General features: G+C 41.1%; 1 protein-coding gene across 1 annotated transcript; it reads right to left on the bottom strand.

The window, feature by feature from the left end:
- Positions 1-191: 191 nt before the first annotated feature.
- Positions 192-17,239, bottom strand: tdp1 (tyrosyl-DNA phosphodiesterase 1). Its single transcript, XM_061702098.1, has 16 exons — positions 17,123-17,239; positions 15,291-15,863; positions 14,412-14,455; positions 13,325-13,380; positions 12,398-12,494; positions 11,814-11,848; positions 11,630-11,722; positions 9,010-9,180; positions 6,187-6,265; positions 5,923-6,099; positions 5,218-5,266; positions 5,027-5,093; positions 4,830-4,937; positions 4,163-4,265; positions 3,970-4,075; positions 192-464 (listed from the first exon to the last, which is right to left on the bottom strand). Exons 2-16 carry the CDS (start codon positions 15,859-15,861, stop codon positions 391-393), a joined length of 1,830 nt encoding a protein of 609 aa, XP_061558082.1. The 5' UTR covers positions 15,862-15,863; positions 17,123-17,239; the 3' UTR covers positions 192-390.
- Positions 17,240-17,539: the final 300 nt, after the last annotated feature.

The raw sequence follows: 17,539 nt of genomic DNA, 5'->3' as shown, positions 1-17,539 counted from the left end.
TGATGCATGTTTTTAACATCGCAATATAGATTGCAGAGTGAAAGACAATTGCAAAATTTTTATTTTTCAAAATGCTAAATTGTATTTTTTTTTTCCATTATCGTGCAGCCCTAGAGCCTTCCTTCCTTCCTTCCACCCATCCTTAGTTCCTCCCTCCCTTCCTATTTTTATCCCTTCCTTCGTTCCTTCTAATCTGATTATTATAAATGTTCACTACTGATATGTTTCTGTATATAGGTAAGCACCAAATCAAGGCAGATGTCATGTAACAAGCTAACGCGATATTTTATTGTCTCTACTGTAAAAAAAAATATGAAAATGGCATAAAAAAGACAAATGTGACAGTTATAAGCACAATAATAATAATTACAAATTCTAAGTGTGCACTTTTTAGGAGGGAACCCAAATGTTGCCGTGTGTGTCTGGAGCCTGGCTATACGGAATGTTCCAGATCCAAGGTTCATCTGTGGGTAAAGGGAAAAATGAGCATTATTTTATTTAAAAACATGTTTTATAATATGGAATACACACACAAATTCTAATGGAATATTTCAGTATGTATATAAATGATTTCGGCAGAATGATTTGCATGTCTGCTTCACAGTTCTGAGGTTGGGAATTTATATCTGGGTTCCAGTTTGGTGGAGTTTGAATTACTGAATTATTATTGCCCTTGCTTGCGTGGGTTTACTGCTGGTACTCTGGCTTCCTCCTACATTCTACATTCCAAAACATGCATTTTAAGACTCTAACTTGCCCATAGGTGTGAATGTAAGTGTCTATATGTGCCCTGTGATTGGGTGGCGACTAGTCCTCTCACCCAAAGTCGGATAGACACCAGCACACCAATGACCCTGGACAGGATAAGCAGGAGACAATGATTGGATAGCAAAATGTACATTTAACTATTGGACCATGACTGCTGACCAATCCAGTCTATATAGTCACCATTCAATCCAAGTCAATCAAGATAGACTCCAGCTCACCTGTGACTCTTAACAGCATAATATGGAGAAAATTGATGGATGGTAAAATGTACATCTAACAGTTAGCCTGTGACTGACTGACGACCAATCCAGGGTGTAGGGTGTCAGTAGAGTATCTCACTTGAAAATAATTCAAAGCATGGTTTTGTCTGTGTGTGTGTGTGTGTGTGTGTGTGAGGGAGAGAGAGAATGTACCGTATTTTCACAACCATAAGGCGCACCAAAGGCGCAGTCTCAGTTACGGGTCTATTTCTGTATTTAACACATACATAAGGCGCAATATATTATGGGGACAGGCATGGTAAAACATACGCCATCTTAAAACATACGCTAGCATGCATGCTAGCGTATGTTTTTAATAAGGCAGCAGGAGCAAAACTTTATTGAAGTATTTAACAATCTCACGTTATTTTTTTATCAATCCTAATCCACAAATCCATCAAAGTCCTCATCTTTTGTATCCGAAATAAACAGCTGGGCAAGTTCTCGATTAAACATGCCGGGTTCCCTCTCGTCATTGTCGGAGTCAATCTCGTTGCCGGATGGCTGTTCAGCAATGATGCCGGCTTTCGTAAAAGCTCGGACAGCAGTCAAAGCAGATACCTGAGCCCAGGCATCCACAATCCATTCACATATGGTGGCGTAACTCGCCCGGCGATAGATGGATAGATGGCGCAGTTTCATAAAACGAAAGCACCAATATGGACCTCCTTGAAAATGTTCGAATGTTCGCCTTGTTTCCGCGGAAACTCCGCTTCGTCTTCTTGACTTGGCGAAGCTCGTTTTCCTGCTTCCTCCACTTACGAAACATGGATTAATTGATCTTGAATTCTCTCGCGGCTGCTCGATTCCCATGTTCCTCCGCGTAACTGATAGCTTGCAGTTTAAACTGTGCTTCATAAGTGTCTCTTCGTAGGTGCCATTTTCGGGGGTCCTTAGCCAAACTGATGTTTTTTTGCACAATGCACATATCTGCGCTTTATACCTACTGGGGGCGTGCCTTTAGCGTCCTCTTTCATGTGTACCCTTCCCCCTTTAACGTCCGCATGCTGTCCTCAGTCACGTCCGCCTTTTCTCTATATAAGCAGCGTGTCAGCAGGAAATGCTCCCAGTGAGTCAAGCGGAATGCTCATTAAAGTCACACAACAACATTTACAGATTTTGGAACTCGGTGCACACATAAGGCGCACCGTCCATTTTGTAGAAAATGTAAGACTTTTAAGTGCGCCTTATGGTAAATTTTTGCCAAGCCATTCGTCTTGGTCGAACTGATTTGGAACTACGAAGCACACTAATGAACCATATTCATTAGAACTTCAAACTGTGAGGCCACCTGTCTCATCATTTTGTCCTGATGCTCTGACGGTCCCTCTAGATGAAGGTGGAGGGCAGCAAGCTGCTCATCCTGCTTTGAGAGGCGTTGACCCTGCGATTGAAGGGCTTTGCGCACCAGGGTCTGAGTCTGCTGTGTCCATGTTATGGCCAGTTCGTTCTGTCATGAGCAGAACAGAGGATAGGACCAAAAAATGCACGACTCCAAAACAAATGGACAGTTTCAAAAAGAAAGGTTTAATATACGGCAGAGGTCGGTACTGAGGCAGGCAATCCAAAAAAGGCAACAGTATCCAAAGACGTGAGGCAAAAAGGTGAGGTCGATAATTGGAACAGGGTCTAGTCTTACAGTGAGTCTGTGACGTGGAAACAAGGAATGCTGGAACGCGACGACAAGGTACAACGAACTGGCGACTAGAAAGAATGAGACACGAGGTTAAATGCAAGGGGTAATTAGGATGACGAGGCACAGGTGGTGAATATGCTCTCAGGAGCAGGTGTGTACGAAACAAGGGGAAGACAAGAACCAGAACACCATCGGATTCAAATCTGGACTTTGACTAGGCCACTCCAAAACCTTCATTTAGTTTTTTAAGCCATTCAGGAGTTGACTTGCTGGTGTGTTTTGGATTGTTATCCTGCTGCAGAACCCAAGTGCGTTTCAGCTTGAAGTCACAAACTGATGGCTGAACATTTTCCTTCAGGATTTTCTGTGAAATAGCAGAATTCATGGTTCCATCAATCACAGCAAGTTGTCAGTAAGATGAGCCTTTATGTTCTTTTTGGTCAGCAGTGGTTTTCGCCTTGAAACTCTGCCATGGATGCCGTTTTTGCCCAGTCTCTTCCTTATTGTGTCATGAACACTGACCTTAACTTAGGCAAGGGAGGCCTGCAGTTCTTTAGAAGTTGTCCTGAGTTCCTTTGTGGCCTCCTGAATGAGTCATTGCTGTTCTTTGGTGTAGTCTTTGTAGGCCGGCCACTGAGAAGGTTCACCACCATGTGAGGATAATGGCTCTCCCTATGGTTCGCTGGAATCCTAAAGCTTTAGAAATGGCTTTTGTAACGCTTTCCAGACAGATAGATGTCAATTACTTTATTTCTCGACTGTTCTGGAATTTCTGTGGATCGTGTCATTTTGTTGCAGCGTTTTTAGATCTTTTGTCCAACTCGATTTTGTCGGGACAGATTCTGTTTACGTGATTTCTTTATTGAACAGATCTGGAGGGAATCATGCTTGGGTGTGATCAGTGAAAATTAACCAAATATTGTGATTAGCCACAATTAATTCATGATTTAATGAGGAGAGTTATTACGTTTTCCACACAGAGCCAGGTAACTTTGAATAGTTTTTTTTTTCCCCTTAAAAAATAAATCACCATTTAAAAACAGCATTTTAAGTTCACTTGGGTTATATTGGTCTGATAGTTACCTTTATTTGATTATCTTAAATAAAGAGGGGAAACTGCAAATATATAAGAATTCTAGAAGGTGACCAATACTTTTCACGGCACTGTGTATATGCCCTGCTATTGGCTGGCGTGTACCATGTCAAATTCAGCTGATAGGCTCCAGCTCACCCGCCACAATAATAAAGACGAGCCCTATAGAAAATGGATGATGAATGGATAAATTATACATATTCTGTATGTACCTTTAGGTGTGTAGCACGTTGGGGGTAGGTCAAATGGCACTAGGAAACCGGAGGACGACGATGAGACGGGAAATGGGTTTTTCCTCACTGGGAATGTCTTCATGTTCTGCAAGGAGACAACAGTCACCCGCTTTACCACATTTTAGCATTAACATTAACACAAGTGCGCATGTGTGCATGTGTATGTTCTCACAAAGGCTGAGGGCATGTAGAGGACGCCGAGCTCATAGGATCGAATCATCACCTGTGTGTTCTTCTTCTCCGAAGCCCCCCACGCTGCTTTGGACAGGTTGGCACTGTAATAATGGGTAGTAATTATTATAAATGTGTACCATATAAAAAACTTGATTAGGCTGTTCCACTTCGGTCCAGTAGGTGGGCGCAAAGTATGTGGAATAAAGCTTTTTTCCCCACCACAGCAGCAGTAGTGTATATCTAACAAGATGCACTGCAGCACTTAATAGTTGGGTGCACTATCCAAATAATGTAAATGCCTCACCTTAAACAAACATCTATTTTTTGCCTTAAATAGTAGTCTCTCCTCTGATGCACACAAAGCTTCATTTCGACACCTCATCTCAAATACATTTTTCCTTAGTTATCTTTGCGCTAACAGGGAGTGCCTCAATTCATCGCTGGGTGCATCATCCACCGGAGACAAATTCCTTGTGTGTTTTGGACATACTTGGCAAATAAAGATGATTCTGATTCTGATAAACAAATATACACATCACCTGAAATAAACACCGATTTTTTCCTCAAATATCTGCATCAAATTGCATCTATCTACCAACCTAGTGACAAATAAACACCTATTTTTTCCCTCAAATTTCTGCATCGAGTTGCATCTATCGACCAACCTCGTGACGAGGAACCAGGCTAGCTCAGTGAAATCCGGTGACGCCCTCGTGTAAGTCTTGATGTGGGGCATGGCATGAGTCCGACCAGTTGCATCTGCTTGCCATCGGCTACACACAAACACACAAAACGTACACATTCTCAATATTATTACAATATGGCGTACAATGGTGCAATAAATACGGATGGGAGAAAATACTGGAAGTAGGAGTGCAGCCAGAGTTGCTTCTGCGCTGTCTGGATGCTGTAGGGAAGAGAGCCACCAGCTTGTGGACAAGAGGAGACGCAATAATAAATACCTCAAAAGTAAAAACAATCTCTAAATAAATGCTAAAAATAAAAACAAACAAAGCTAAAAATAAAAATGTTTAAAAAAAAAAAAAAACTCACCAGGATAACCTTCTAAACTCATCCTGACATCTTCCACTGATGGGTACAACTGTAAAAAGAAACAATTTACAAAAAGGCCAAATGTATGAGGGATCAATTATTAGTAGAGGGAAAGCCTTTATTTGTCCACATTCATACACACTCCTCAAAAGCTAAGGGTATTGAGTTGTCGGATAAAATTCCAGTATGAACCGAAAATGCCCTATAACCTTTACATGTGAACTTAATTCAACCTGTAAACTTTTAAATGCACATCCAACTGTTCAATCTTCAGTACATTTTGCACAACTTAGGAGGATATATAAAAGGAGCAGCAAAATTCACAACAGGTGTTTGATCCATGAATGGACCAAGAAGTTTCCTGGATCAATTTGAAATGGTATTTAGACAGTCCTCTTCATCACGGAGTTCACATTTTGACATCACAAGACCAAGATGAAGCTTAATTGATGAACAGTAATTTCCGATTGGGAGGCTTCAAACAAGAAGCCTGTTCATGAACTAAACACCTGCTATGAATTTTGCCGTTCAGCTCCTTGTTAGAAAACAGCAAATAGAGCAAAAAGTACTGAAACTTTGAGCAGTTGGACATTCAAAGGTTCACTCAAATAGTGTATTTTAGGTTCATCCTGACATTTTACCAGAAAAAATATATCTCTGACTTTTTGTGAGTAGTGAATAATGTTACTAAATTCGGGAGCGTACCAAGTGAACAGGGGGGTTGGGCCGAAGAGACCCCTTTCCCAGCGTGGTAAGGGTGCGCTGGAATTCTCCTGCCAGCCACTTTGTCTTATCCACCCCCATGGAGCCGATGCTGGAGAACTGGCCCACCACTGGCCACTGGTCCTCGTCGGGGACGCCGTTGGTGTGCTCGTACAGCAGCTTCAAGCCACAGAGAGACGTTGATGGCAATAATCAATAAAGTCATTAAAAATGAATACAAAAATTATGTTGGTTTTTTTTTGTTACCTTCCTGAGCCTCAGGTGGCCCCAGCGCTCCATGTCTGGTCCTACATATCTGCCAGGAGTGGAGCCTACCAGATACACCCTGACCACACACAGACCATAGACTAGATAAAAGACATGGACATGTTTGAGGACCGTGAAATACTGTAAATGCCTGGCCTTAAAGATCCCTTTTCATCCCTGTTTTATTATTTAATTGTGATCATCTTTAATGTGCTTTTATCTAGTTAGCATGATAATTTGGTTGGAAATGCCAAAAATGTCCTTTTTCAAGCTATTTTAGTTGGTCTTTTCTGCCTGGCATTTGAGATGGTTGGATTTCTCATTATTATATGACATGTAAATGAGCTTTGCTCTGATTGGATCGCTCATCCTCCCCAATTTAAATACGGAAAACAGCTTGGGTCTGATTGGTCCATATCTCTGCATCTGCTAAATAGATGTCACATCCTTCAATGCCTAGTGAAGACTCAAAATCCCTTACGAGTTTCATCATGGGAGTTATTTATACACTCAGAACAAATTCAAATACAGTTTATAAGTATACATATGTTGTGTTTTACAACAAAAAGTAGCACACTTTAAATATGAAAATACCTTCCATCGTGGATGTGTCGTCACCAGTGAGACGTGCGAAACACTCTGTCGAACACACTACACTTTGAAGGAGAGCATCTATTTTTAAATTGTGTGAAATAAATCCAAGAAAAGTATTTTGATCAGAATACTGTGCTTATGACTGACCGCATATTTGGAGGTCCAGCAATAGAAAATGGGGTGTGCCTACCATTCTATAGATCAGCGGTGCCCTAAACCTTCCTTGCGCCACAGACCGCGGGCAAGTCCCTTTTTGGCGACCGACATAGAAGCAAATAAAAGCAAATGATTCAAAACTTAGCTCATCATTGCGCTATTACGATGACTGTTGTAACAGCGAGCACTTTCAAAAAACAAAAACAAAAAAAAACAAGCCGCCAGCTGCATGTTTTAAGCAGAAAGCTGTGCAATCACAACGGTGAACAAAAGTCACCTGGCGCCCATATTTTTGCCAATTAATATGATATAATATGTCGACAGCAGCACGGTGGACTACTAGTTAGCATATCCGCCTCACAGTTCTGAGGAACGGGGTACCCGCCTGTGTGGAGTTTGCATGTTCTCCCCGTGCCTGCGTGGGTTTTCTCCGGGTACTCCGGTTTCCTCCCACATCCCCAAAACATGCATGGTAGGTTGATTGACGACTCTAAATTGCCCTTCGGTGTGAATGTGTTCATGTATGGTTGTTTGTTTGTATGTGCCCTGCGATTGGCTGGCAACCAGTTCAGGGTGTACCCCGCCTCTCGCCCGAAGATTGCTGGGATAGGCTCCAGCACGCCCGCGACCCTAGTGAGGATGAAACGGAAGATGAATGAATTCATGAATATGTCGACATTAGGCCCTCGGCGTAACATGGAAGCAACACATTACAGCCATTGGGCAGTCAATCAGCGTTATGGGCCCGGTGCGACCTGCACTGTCAGCACAAATCAGCCATCGCCAGGCCGTGGCTGGGCTGTTAACTGAATGAAAGCTTAGGATGTTTCGCCTTCACGGGGCACTAGACTTACTACAGCCTCTAGAATGCAGAAGAGGGAAAATGCATAAGTCCAGAGGAGACTGCGTGGAACATGTGCGCAACATGTGTGCAACTCGCACACAAGGCCAGATTTGACAGTGAACGCACATATTTTAGGGTTGCTCCACCCAGAGTGTGTACCTGGCTTGAAGGTGAGTAAATGACAGATTTGAGTGGATGGGAGAATGCGCGCAGCCAGAAAAATGAGGCTATGCACATGTTTAGACAGGCGAATAGGCCCATAAACAATCCATTTTTCCACAAGTCTCTGCCTCTACTCTAACAGGCACAGAGTCTCGATTGATTGCCGGTTACAGAGCTGCTAAGCTACATAAAATCACTTCCAGAACAATTGGTCCAAATTTGTCTGAACTTACATATTTTCAAAATGTTGTCAAGAACATTACTGCAGGACAGTTATTGCAGCATAGATCATTTTACACTTGAAACTATGTGAGTCCCAGGATGCACTTGTCTTGGAAACAATGAGTCCCAACCCGGCAACAATGAGACACTGCAACTTATCATCACGGAATACAGATAAAGTAATCCTCCGCTATATCATGGTTCTTACTTTGTGGTCCCGCTATATTGCAGTTTTTATTACAGTTGTTACTCTATTTTTTATACTGTTTATCCATTGACAAAACAGTCAGGGCCGATCTGGAAAATCGCCCATGATAGCTAATCGGGCCAATATCAGGGCTAAAATTCTCCAGTCTGAGCTAGGCATAAGATGCAGATTGATCTTACTTTATGCGTCCCTGCTAATTTCTGCACGTCTCAGACTCGGGATGCACATCAAATGAGATCCCTGTTGCAGTATATTATGTAATTGGATAAAAATAATTGTGCATACTATTCAATTGCACAACATAATCATTACCCTATAATCATAATTATTAATAAATTATGGCTTCGATACTTATTTAATGTGTTCATTGCATTATCCTTGTAATGGTGGACGCAGTTGCAGCCTGAATCAAAGTATGTAAAAAAAAATACTGTAAATGCTTAACTTCAATTAAACACCTAGTTTTCCTGCAAATAGTGGCTTCATCACTAACAGGTGAAACTGCCTAATTAATCGCTAGGTGTTATGTCTCCTAGACACAGCTCCTGAACTGAAAGTCACGTTATCTAAACACCAACTTGTTCCTCAAATATTGGCCTCTGCTCTTGTGTGTGTGCGTTTATGCAACATAACATGCCTGGTCTCCGAGAGGTCGTGCTCTTGGATCCGCTGAATCCACTCATCCAGCTCGGGCGCCCGATAAGATGCCAAATATTCAAGCAGGTCCCTCTTGAAAAAGGTGGGTGACTCGCCGCAGGTGTCGCTGCTGCCTTTTGGTAACCGTGGAAATAGAGGACTCATCCACATCCTGGAGGGGGGGGGGTAGTGTTTAAGGATCCAGCCCCTCACACATACAGTGGGTACGGAAAGTATTCAGACCCACTTAAATTTTTCACTCTTTTTTTTATATTGCAGCGATTTGCTAAAATCATTTAAGTTATTTTTTTTTTAACATGTACACACAGCATCCCGGCAGCACGGTGGACGACTGGTTAGAGCGTCAGCCTCACAGTTGTGAGATGCGGGGTTCAATCCCCATCCTCGCCTGTGTGGAGTTTGCATGTTCTCCCCGTGCCTGCGTGGGTTTTCTCCGGGGACTCCGGTTTCCTCCCACATCCCAAAAACATGCATTAATTGGAGACTCTAAATTGCCCGTAGGCATGACTGTGAGTGCGAATGGTTGTTTGTTTCAATGTGCCCTGTGATTGGCTGGCAACCAGTTCAGGGTGTACCCCGCCTTCCTGCCCGATGATAGCTGGGATAGGCTCCAGCACGCCCGCGACCCTAGTGAGGAGAAGCGGCTCAGAAAATGGATGGATGGATGGACACAGCATCCCATATTGACAGAAAAAAAACATAATTGTTTACGTTTTTTGCAGATTTATTACAAAAGAAAAACTGAAATATCACACAGCCATAAGTATTCAGACCCTTTGCTCAGTATTTAGAAGAAGCACCCTTTTGAGCTAACACAGCCATGAGTCTTTTTGGGAAGTTTTTCACACCTGGATTTGGGGATCATCTGCCATTCCTCCTTCCAGATCCTCTCCAGTTCTGTCAGGTTGGATGGTGAACGTTGGTGGGCATCCATTTTCACGTCTTTCCAGAGATGCCCAATTGGGTTTAAGTCAGGGCTCTGGCTGGGCCATTCAAAAACAGTCACGGAGTTGTTCTGAAGCCACTCCTTCGGTATTTTAGCTCTGTGCTTAGGGTCATTGTCTTTTTTGAAGGTGAACCTTCGGCCCAGTCTGAGGTTCTGGGCACTCTGGAGAAGTTTTTCGTCCACGATATCCCTGGACTTGGCCGCATTCATCTTTTCTTCGATTGCAACCAGTCTCCCTGTCCCTGCAACTGAAAAACACACCCACAGCATGATGCTGCCACCACCATGCGTCACTGTTGGGACTATATTGGACAAGTGATGAGCAGTGCCTGGTTTTCTCCACACATGGCACTTAAAATTAAGGCCAACAATTTCTATCTTGGTCTCATCAGACCAGATAATCTTATTTCTCAGTCCTTCAGGTGTTTTTTAGCAAACTCCACGCGGGGTTTCATGTGTCTTGCACTGAGGAGAGACTTCTGTCGAGCTACTCTTCCATAAAGCCCCGACTGGTGGAGGGCTGCAGTGATGGTTGACTTTCTAGAACTTTCGCCCATCTCCTGACTGCATCTCTGGAGCTCAGCCACAGTGATCTTTGGTTCTTCTTTACCTCTCTCACCAAGGCTCTTCTCCCCCCTTGTTCTGTTTGGTCAGACGGCCAGCTATAGGAAGGGTTCTGATCGTCCCAAACGTCTTTCATTTCAGGATTATGGAGGCCACTGTGCTCTTAGGACCCTAAGTGCAGCAGAATATTTTTTTGTAACCTTGGCCAGATCTGTCCCTTGCCACAATTCTGTCTCTGAGCTCTTCAGACAGTTCCTTTGACCTCATGATTCTCATTTGCTCTGACATGCACTGTGAGCTGTAAGGTCTTATATAGATAGTGGTGTGGCTTCCTAATCAAGTCCAATCAGTATAGTCAAACACAGCTAGACTCCAATGAAGGTGTAGAACCATCTTAAGGATGATCAGAAGAAATGGACAGCACCCGAGTTAAATATATGAGTGTCACAGCAAAGGGTCTGAATACTTATGGCTGTGTGATATTTCAGTTTTTCTTTTTTAATAAATCATCAAACATTTCAACAATTACATTTTTTTCGTTCAATATGGGGTGCTGTGTGGACATTATTCATCCATCCATCCATTTTCTGAGCCGCTTCTCCTCACAAGGTTCGCGGGCGTGCTGGAGCCTATCCTAGCTATCATCGGGCAGGAGGCGGGGTACACCCTGAACTGGTTGCCAGCCAATCGCAGGGCACATACAAACAAACAACCATTCGCACTCACATTCACACCTACGGGCAATTTAGAGTCTTCAATTAACCTAGCATGTTTTTGGGATGTGGGAGGAAACCGGAGTGCCCGGAGAAAACCCACGCAGGCACAGGGAGAACATGCAAACTCCACACAGGCGGGGCCGGGGATTGATCCCCGGTCCTCAGAACTGTGAGGTGGACGCTCTAACCAGTCGTCCACCGTGTGTATATTAATGAGGGAAAAAAAATAAACTTAAATGATTTTAACAAATGGCTGCAATATAACAAAGAGTGAAAATTTTAAGGGGGTCTGAAAACTTTCCGTACCCACTGTATGTTATGTTATGTTATATGTTATGTTATGATAAGCCTTATGAGGGGCAAAAGGGACTGACCCCTGTGTCTTCTGATACCAGTCGGCTCGGATGAGGTTGGAGGTTAGGATGATGACTCGGAAGCCCTCCTCATACCACAGCAGCATCATCTTCCTGCATTTAATTAATTTACAAATTAGAGTCACTGTGTGAAGAGATGTGAGACTGCAGTTATCCACAAAGGTGTACAAATAGTCATGCTTACGTGTGGTGTGTTCCAAAAGCGATGTCCAGTTTGGCCTGTCAGTAAAAAATAATCATCATTACAATCAGATCAATCAATTAATTTTGAATGCTAACAAACACAGCACCTCAACTCAATGAATCGCCACATGGATTGGTGACATGAAAAAATAAACGCGTCATCTCAAATAAATGGCAAATTTTCCCTCAGAGTGGCCTCTGCCCTAATAAAAGCAGAGCTGCATTTAAACGGTTGCTACCATGATTTATCACCAGATGTGTCGTCGATATGATCAAATAAACAGCCCACTTCAATTAAATGTATATTTTTACCTCAAATAGTACTCTCTGCTGTAACAGAATGCCTCAGGAATTTGTCGTTAGCTTCGTCCACATGAACAAATAAACACCAAACCTCAAATAATACCAATTTTTTCTTCAAATACTCGCCTTTCCAAGAGTAAACGCAGGGCTTAATTTAAATGCTGGGTGCATTGTTGACATAAACAAATAAATGAAAAATAAACACCTTGCCTCAAACAAATTCCAAATTTTTGCTCAAAGGTCATTCCTGTTTCCATTGTGAAGAAACACAGTGCGTCGTACCTGGCAGAAGCGAACATGAGAAAAGGGCTGAGCCTGCTGCATCAGCCGAGCCTTGGCCTCCCGCTTGTCTCCGTGGACAATCAGGATGGGACGATCCCTGAGAGGATATGCAGAGATAAAATGGCAGACAAGGTCATTATCGACTTCATATTGTGACGGGAACTAGGGTTGGGTATCGAGAATCGAGAACCGATTGGAACCAGGACTAACGTTCCGGTTCTCCTGGAACCGTTCAAATTTAAACATTTTGGTTCACAGTTTCGATGCCGATTCCTCCAGCCACAAAGAAGTGACGAAAAGCAACGAAGAAGCGGTGTAAACCAACGAAGAAGAACGTGCACGATGACGTGCTTGTGCCCAACGGTGGTGGCGGCAAACAAAAGTGTGTCTTAACTTTATTAAAATCAATGACCAGTCGCCTCAGTGCAACACTTTGAATAAGATTATATTGTGCAAAGGATGCTTTCACGATGTGTAGCATGTGACGCACTCCGAGCCTGAGCCTTCACCTCGTGGAGCTTCAGTCAAGTCAACTCTCAGTCAACTGGGTGAGTGAAACAATAAAATACGCCTATGCCAACATTGAGGCAGCTAACAAGGTTAACGGTTGGCGACACTTTTGCACTGATAGTTTTTCGCAATTATTTTAGTCTTCAAACCAACGTAAGTGCCGATGACAAAAAAAAAAAACTTAACATTGGGCTAAACCTTCACCGTAGCAATTTAGTAGTCTATGCTGCGGGCTGCTAAGAAAATTAATGTTCATAATTTGGACACCCTTTATCTAAACCATGTAAACCTTTTTGACCCAGCCCCATAAAAGAATCAGAATCGAGAATTGTTTGGAACCAGAATTGAACTAAGGAACTGGAATCGGAACCGGAATCGCTCAAATTCAAACGATGCCCAACCCTAATCCGAACTCACCTGAACTCTGGGGGATACTGTTGAACCATCCAGGCGATGTCAAAGCAGTAATTAAACTGCGAAAAAGACATGAATAGCATTAGGGTACTGATACTGATGTATTTAACAGTAATCAGCAGAGGACTGCAATGTGTTTCCTATCATATATATTTTTTTAAATATAAATAAATCTTTTTGAGCATGTTCTTCAATGTTTATGTAAAATAAAAATAATAAATAAAAATAATAAATATAAATACATTTTAATTAAAAATAAAATATTTTAAAGTGTTTGGAAAAGAAATACAGTAACAATATTTAAATAATAAAATAATTCTACTTAATTTAAAATAAAATGACATTTTAAGAAAAGGGTAAACACAAGTTGAACAATAGCATACCCAAATAAAATAACTCAAAGAAAATTCTATTTCGATTTTTAAAAAAATGGTCAAATAATGGAATACTCTTATTTAAATAATGCAATTATTCAATTCAATAGAAATGAAATGACATTTTAAAAAAGGTAAAACAAATACATTGTAATAATAATGTAATTGAATAAAAACAATATATTTTTTAATAAAACAAATTGTATAATGAAATTATTAAATCTAACAAAAGATAATTCGTTTTTAAAGGTATTAATAAATACATAGAAATAAATACAATAATATTCGAATAACACAATTATTCAATTGTATAACAATTGGACAAAATAATGTATATAATGAAAGGTTTGTTTAAGTACATTTCTTTTTATCATTTTCAACCAACCTTACTGTAGTCATAATAATGATGTGTAAAATATTATTTTCTTTCATTATATTTAACTAGATTAGCATGAAGGTGGATAACCGCAATATATCTTCACCTTACTTTTCGATCTTTATTTGCTAATTGACTAGGAGACATCACATCGTTTTATTGCCTTATTGTGAGGCATGTGGCATCCATTTGAAATCAAGTTGATGCCTGCCTTATAGGATAAAATACATTTGTCGTCTTATTTTATTTTTAGTTTAACTTCTGTTATTTCATGGCTTTTTTTTAATCGTATATGGTCAGAAATCTGTAAGATTAATGGCCAAATTGGATGAATCCTCACCTGAACGGATTCTTTTAAAGTGCCAAATAATGGTGAGAGGATGTCTGCGGAAGAAAACAAAGGACAATTGATCATTGAAAAAATTATGCTGTGTAAGAAAGCAGGATTATAAGTAGAGGTGCAAAAATTCCATCCATCCATCCATTTTCTTTACTGCTTATCCTCACTAGGGCCGCGTGCTGCTGGAGCCTATCCCAGCTATCTTCGGGCAGGAGGCGGGGTACACCCTGAACCGGTCGCCAGCCAATCGCAGGGCACATAGAAACAAACATCCATTCGCACTCACATTCACACCAACGGGCAATTTAGAGTCCTCAATCAACCTACCACGCATGTTTTTGGGATGTGGGAGGAAACCGGAGAAAACCCACCCAGGCACGGGGAGAACATGCAAACTCCACACAGGCGGGGCCGGGATTTGAACCCCGTCCCCAGAACTGTGAGACAGGTGTGCTAACCAGTCACTCACTGTTCCAAGTGCAAAAATTAATCGATTAATTGACAACTAATCGATTATCAAATTCATCAACTATTTTGATAATCGATTAATCGTTTAGCGATATAGTTAAATTTATAATTGTCTAAATCCTCAGAATTGCAGCCTCTCAAGAAAGAGAAAAGATTTCTCAGATTTCTATAGTCCTACATGAAAGCAGACTGATTATCTTATCTTATCTAAACATATTCTTTTACTTTGGAAAACTATTAAACATTTTTTTCCTATTTTCTGAAAAGTTACAGACCAAACCAGTAACTGACGCATAATACATTTATGTATGTGCATTTTCTGCACTGTCAATTTGAAATAATGTTCTGCTTTTGAGTTGTTGCAGCAATAATTAAAAGTTTTAGCCAAACATCGGATAGACTTCTGCTCGCCTCTGACATGCAGCGCTCCGCTGTTGTACTTCCTGTCCAGGCCCGTCACCTTGTTGAGGTAGAACCTGAACACGTCATCCAGACAGGGAACGCTGGACTCAAAGAAGTCATCGGGCTCGTCAATGTAGTAGACACGTCCATGGGGGCTGGGAGGGCGTACGTTTGCCACCTTCTGGCGTTTGGGACTGGGAGCCTTCGTCGCTGGTGGTGGGTTACTCTTCTTCTTTGCATCTTCATCATCATCGCTGTCAGAGAGCGCCCAACCGGACCCATCTGCTACGTCCATCTTCCTCTTCCCGGCTAAAGATGGAGAGGATTCATATTTGACAGGGTTTTTCTGGTTCTTTGCAGCCTGCTGTCTGGCCTCAGAACCGACTACGAGCATAGGAACCGGAGACCATTCCGGTTTCTCATCTACGGAGGCGATGTCTATGACGGAAGAAGAGTGCGAGCTGTGATTGGACACGGTCAATTGAGGGGGCTTGGATGATGTCCCTGACAGAAGAAGCTCATCGTCGTCGTCCTCGCTGCTGGATACGCTCCACTTGCCGTGTTGACTGTCCTGAGACATGCCTGCATAGAGAAAACTATAGTTAGTTCATTCCTCCTGCAATACCAGCAATAATATTTTTATATTCAATTAAAATATAAATAAATGAAAATATGTATTAGTGTTATTAATTACTTTAATGAAGAAAACAATATAAAAAATAAAAAACGGAAATAACTATAGAAATTAAAATACATGTAAATACACAGGTTTCCTTGAAATGTGCTATATAATAAATTATTATTATTATTTTAAATAAATGTTTTATTAGTTGGAATTAATTGCATTTTCACTTTTATATGTCTTCAATAAAGAAAATATGATTAGTTGTTGTAGTAATAGTAGTACTGTATTTCCTTCATTGAAGACATTTCCCATATAACAAAAATATATACAGTAATTTCTATTCAATAAAATAATAATGGCACCACGGTGGACGACTGGTTAGCTCGTGTGCCTCCCAGTTCTGAAGACCCGGGTTCAAATCAGGGCTCGCCTGCATGTTCTTTGTTTGCATGTTCTCCCCCTGTGCCTGCGTGGGTTTTCTCCAGGTACTCCGGTTTCGTCCCACATCCCCAAAACATGCATGGTAGGTTAATTGAAGACCAGATTGCTCATAGATGTGAATGTGAGAGCAAATGGTTGGTTTTTTTCTATGTGCCCTGTGATTGGCTGCCGACGAGTTCAGGGTGTACCCCCCTCTCGCCCGGAGTGAGCTGGGATAGGCGCCAGCACGCCCGTGACCCTCGTGAGAATGAGTGGTAAGGAAAATGGATGGATGGATGGATAAAAAAATACCTCAATAAATTATTATTTTTTTAAATATCACAATAAAAAAAATACGAAAAATAAATGTCCATAAATATTACAGAAAAAGGGGAGGCGTCCCAACAAAACAAATGAAATAAATTACAAATAAACAAATACAAAAATTAATTAAAATGAATTAAACACGAGGTGGAATTGAAAATGCAAATTTAACAGATTTCTTTCCCAAAAAAATCCAAGTTTTCTCAAAAGCTAAACAGTCTAAACAGGCAATATACACATATAAAATAAATAAAAAACAATAAAGTACATTAGCTTAAATAGACAGCATTCTCTGGGTTTTTGTGTGTGTATTTTTTGCCTTAAACATGCAACCATTTCCTTCGTACTCATACAGATGTGCAAAACAAACTGCAAAAAAATGACCCGCAGCAAACACCAGTTCTGAGTGTAAATGGGCACGAACTGATGTTGCATTGTCAATCAAACGACAAAGTTTCCGTATATATTTTACCTTAAACCACGCTGCTGACTTGCAGTTAACAATGTAGCGGGTGTAGAGATGTTAATCGAATAAATAAACTTCCATGAAAAGAGCAGAGGCGTGAATAATGTCTCCTGGAGATATGAATCCGAGTAGAAACTCGGAAAATAAAATAGGAGAGCATGTGCACCACAGATGTGAGTCCGGGTAGAAACTCGTACGAAAATGTACGTACATTTTCATGAGGTACGTAATGAGGTGAAAAATAATTTGAAAATAAGAGTTAAAATATGTGTAAAATGGTTCAATTTCATTAATAAATGTATTAATTATATTAACATTAGTCTTATGTAGGGGCAGGAAGGTGGACGAGTGTTTATCACATCCGCCTAAATTGTCCTTACATGTCAATTAATTATTTGTAACTTATTTTGTTTGTTTGTTTTA

This window comes from Phycodurus eques, chromosome 2 (assembly GCF_024500275.1).
Source record: "Phycodurus eques isolate BA_2022a chromosome 2, UOR_Pequ_1.1, whole genome shotgun sequence".
Taxonomy (NCBI): domain Eukaryota; kingdom Metazoa; phylum Chordata; class Actinopteri; order Syngnathiformes; family Syngnathidae; genus Phycodurus; species Phycodurus eques.
The sequence above is the reverse complement of the archived record's forward strand: the minus strand, read 5'-3'. Positions and strand labels throughout refer to the sequence as shown.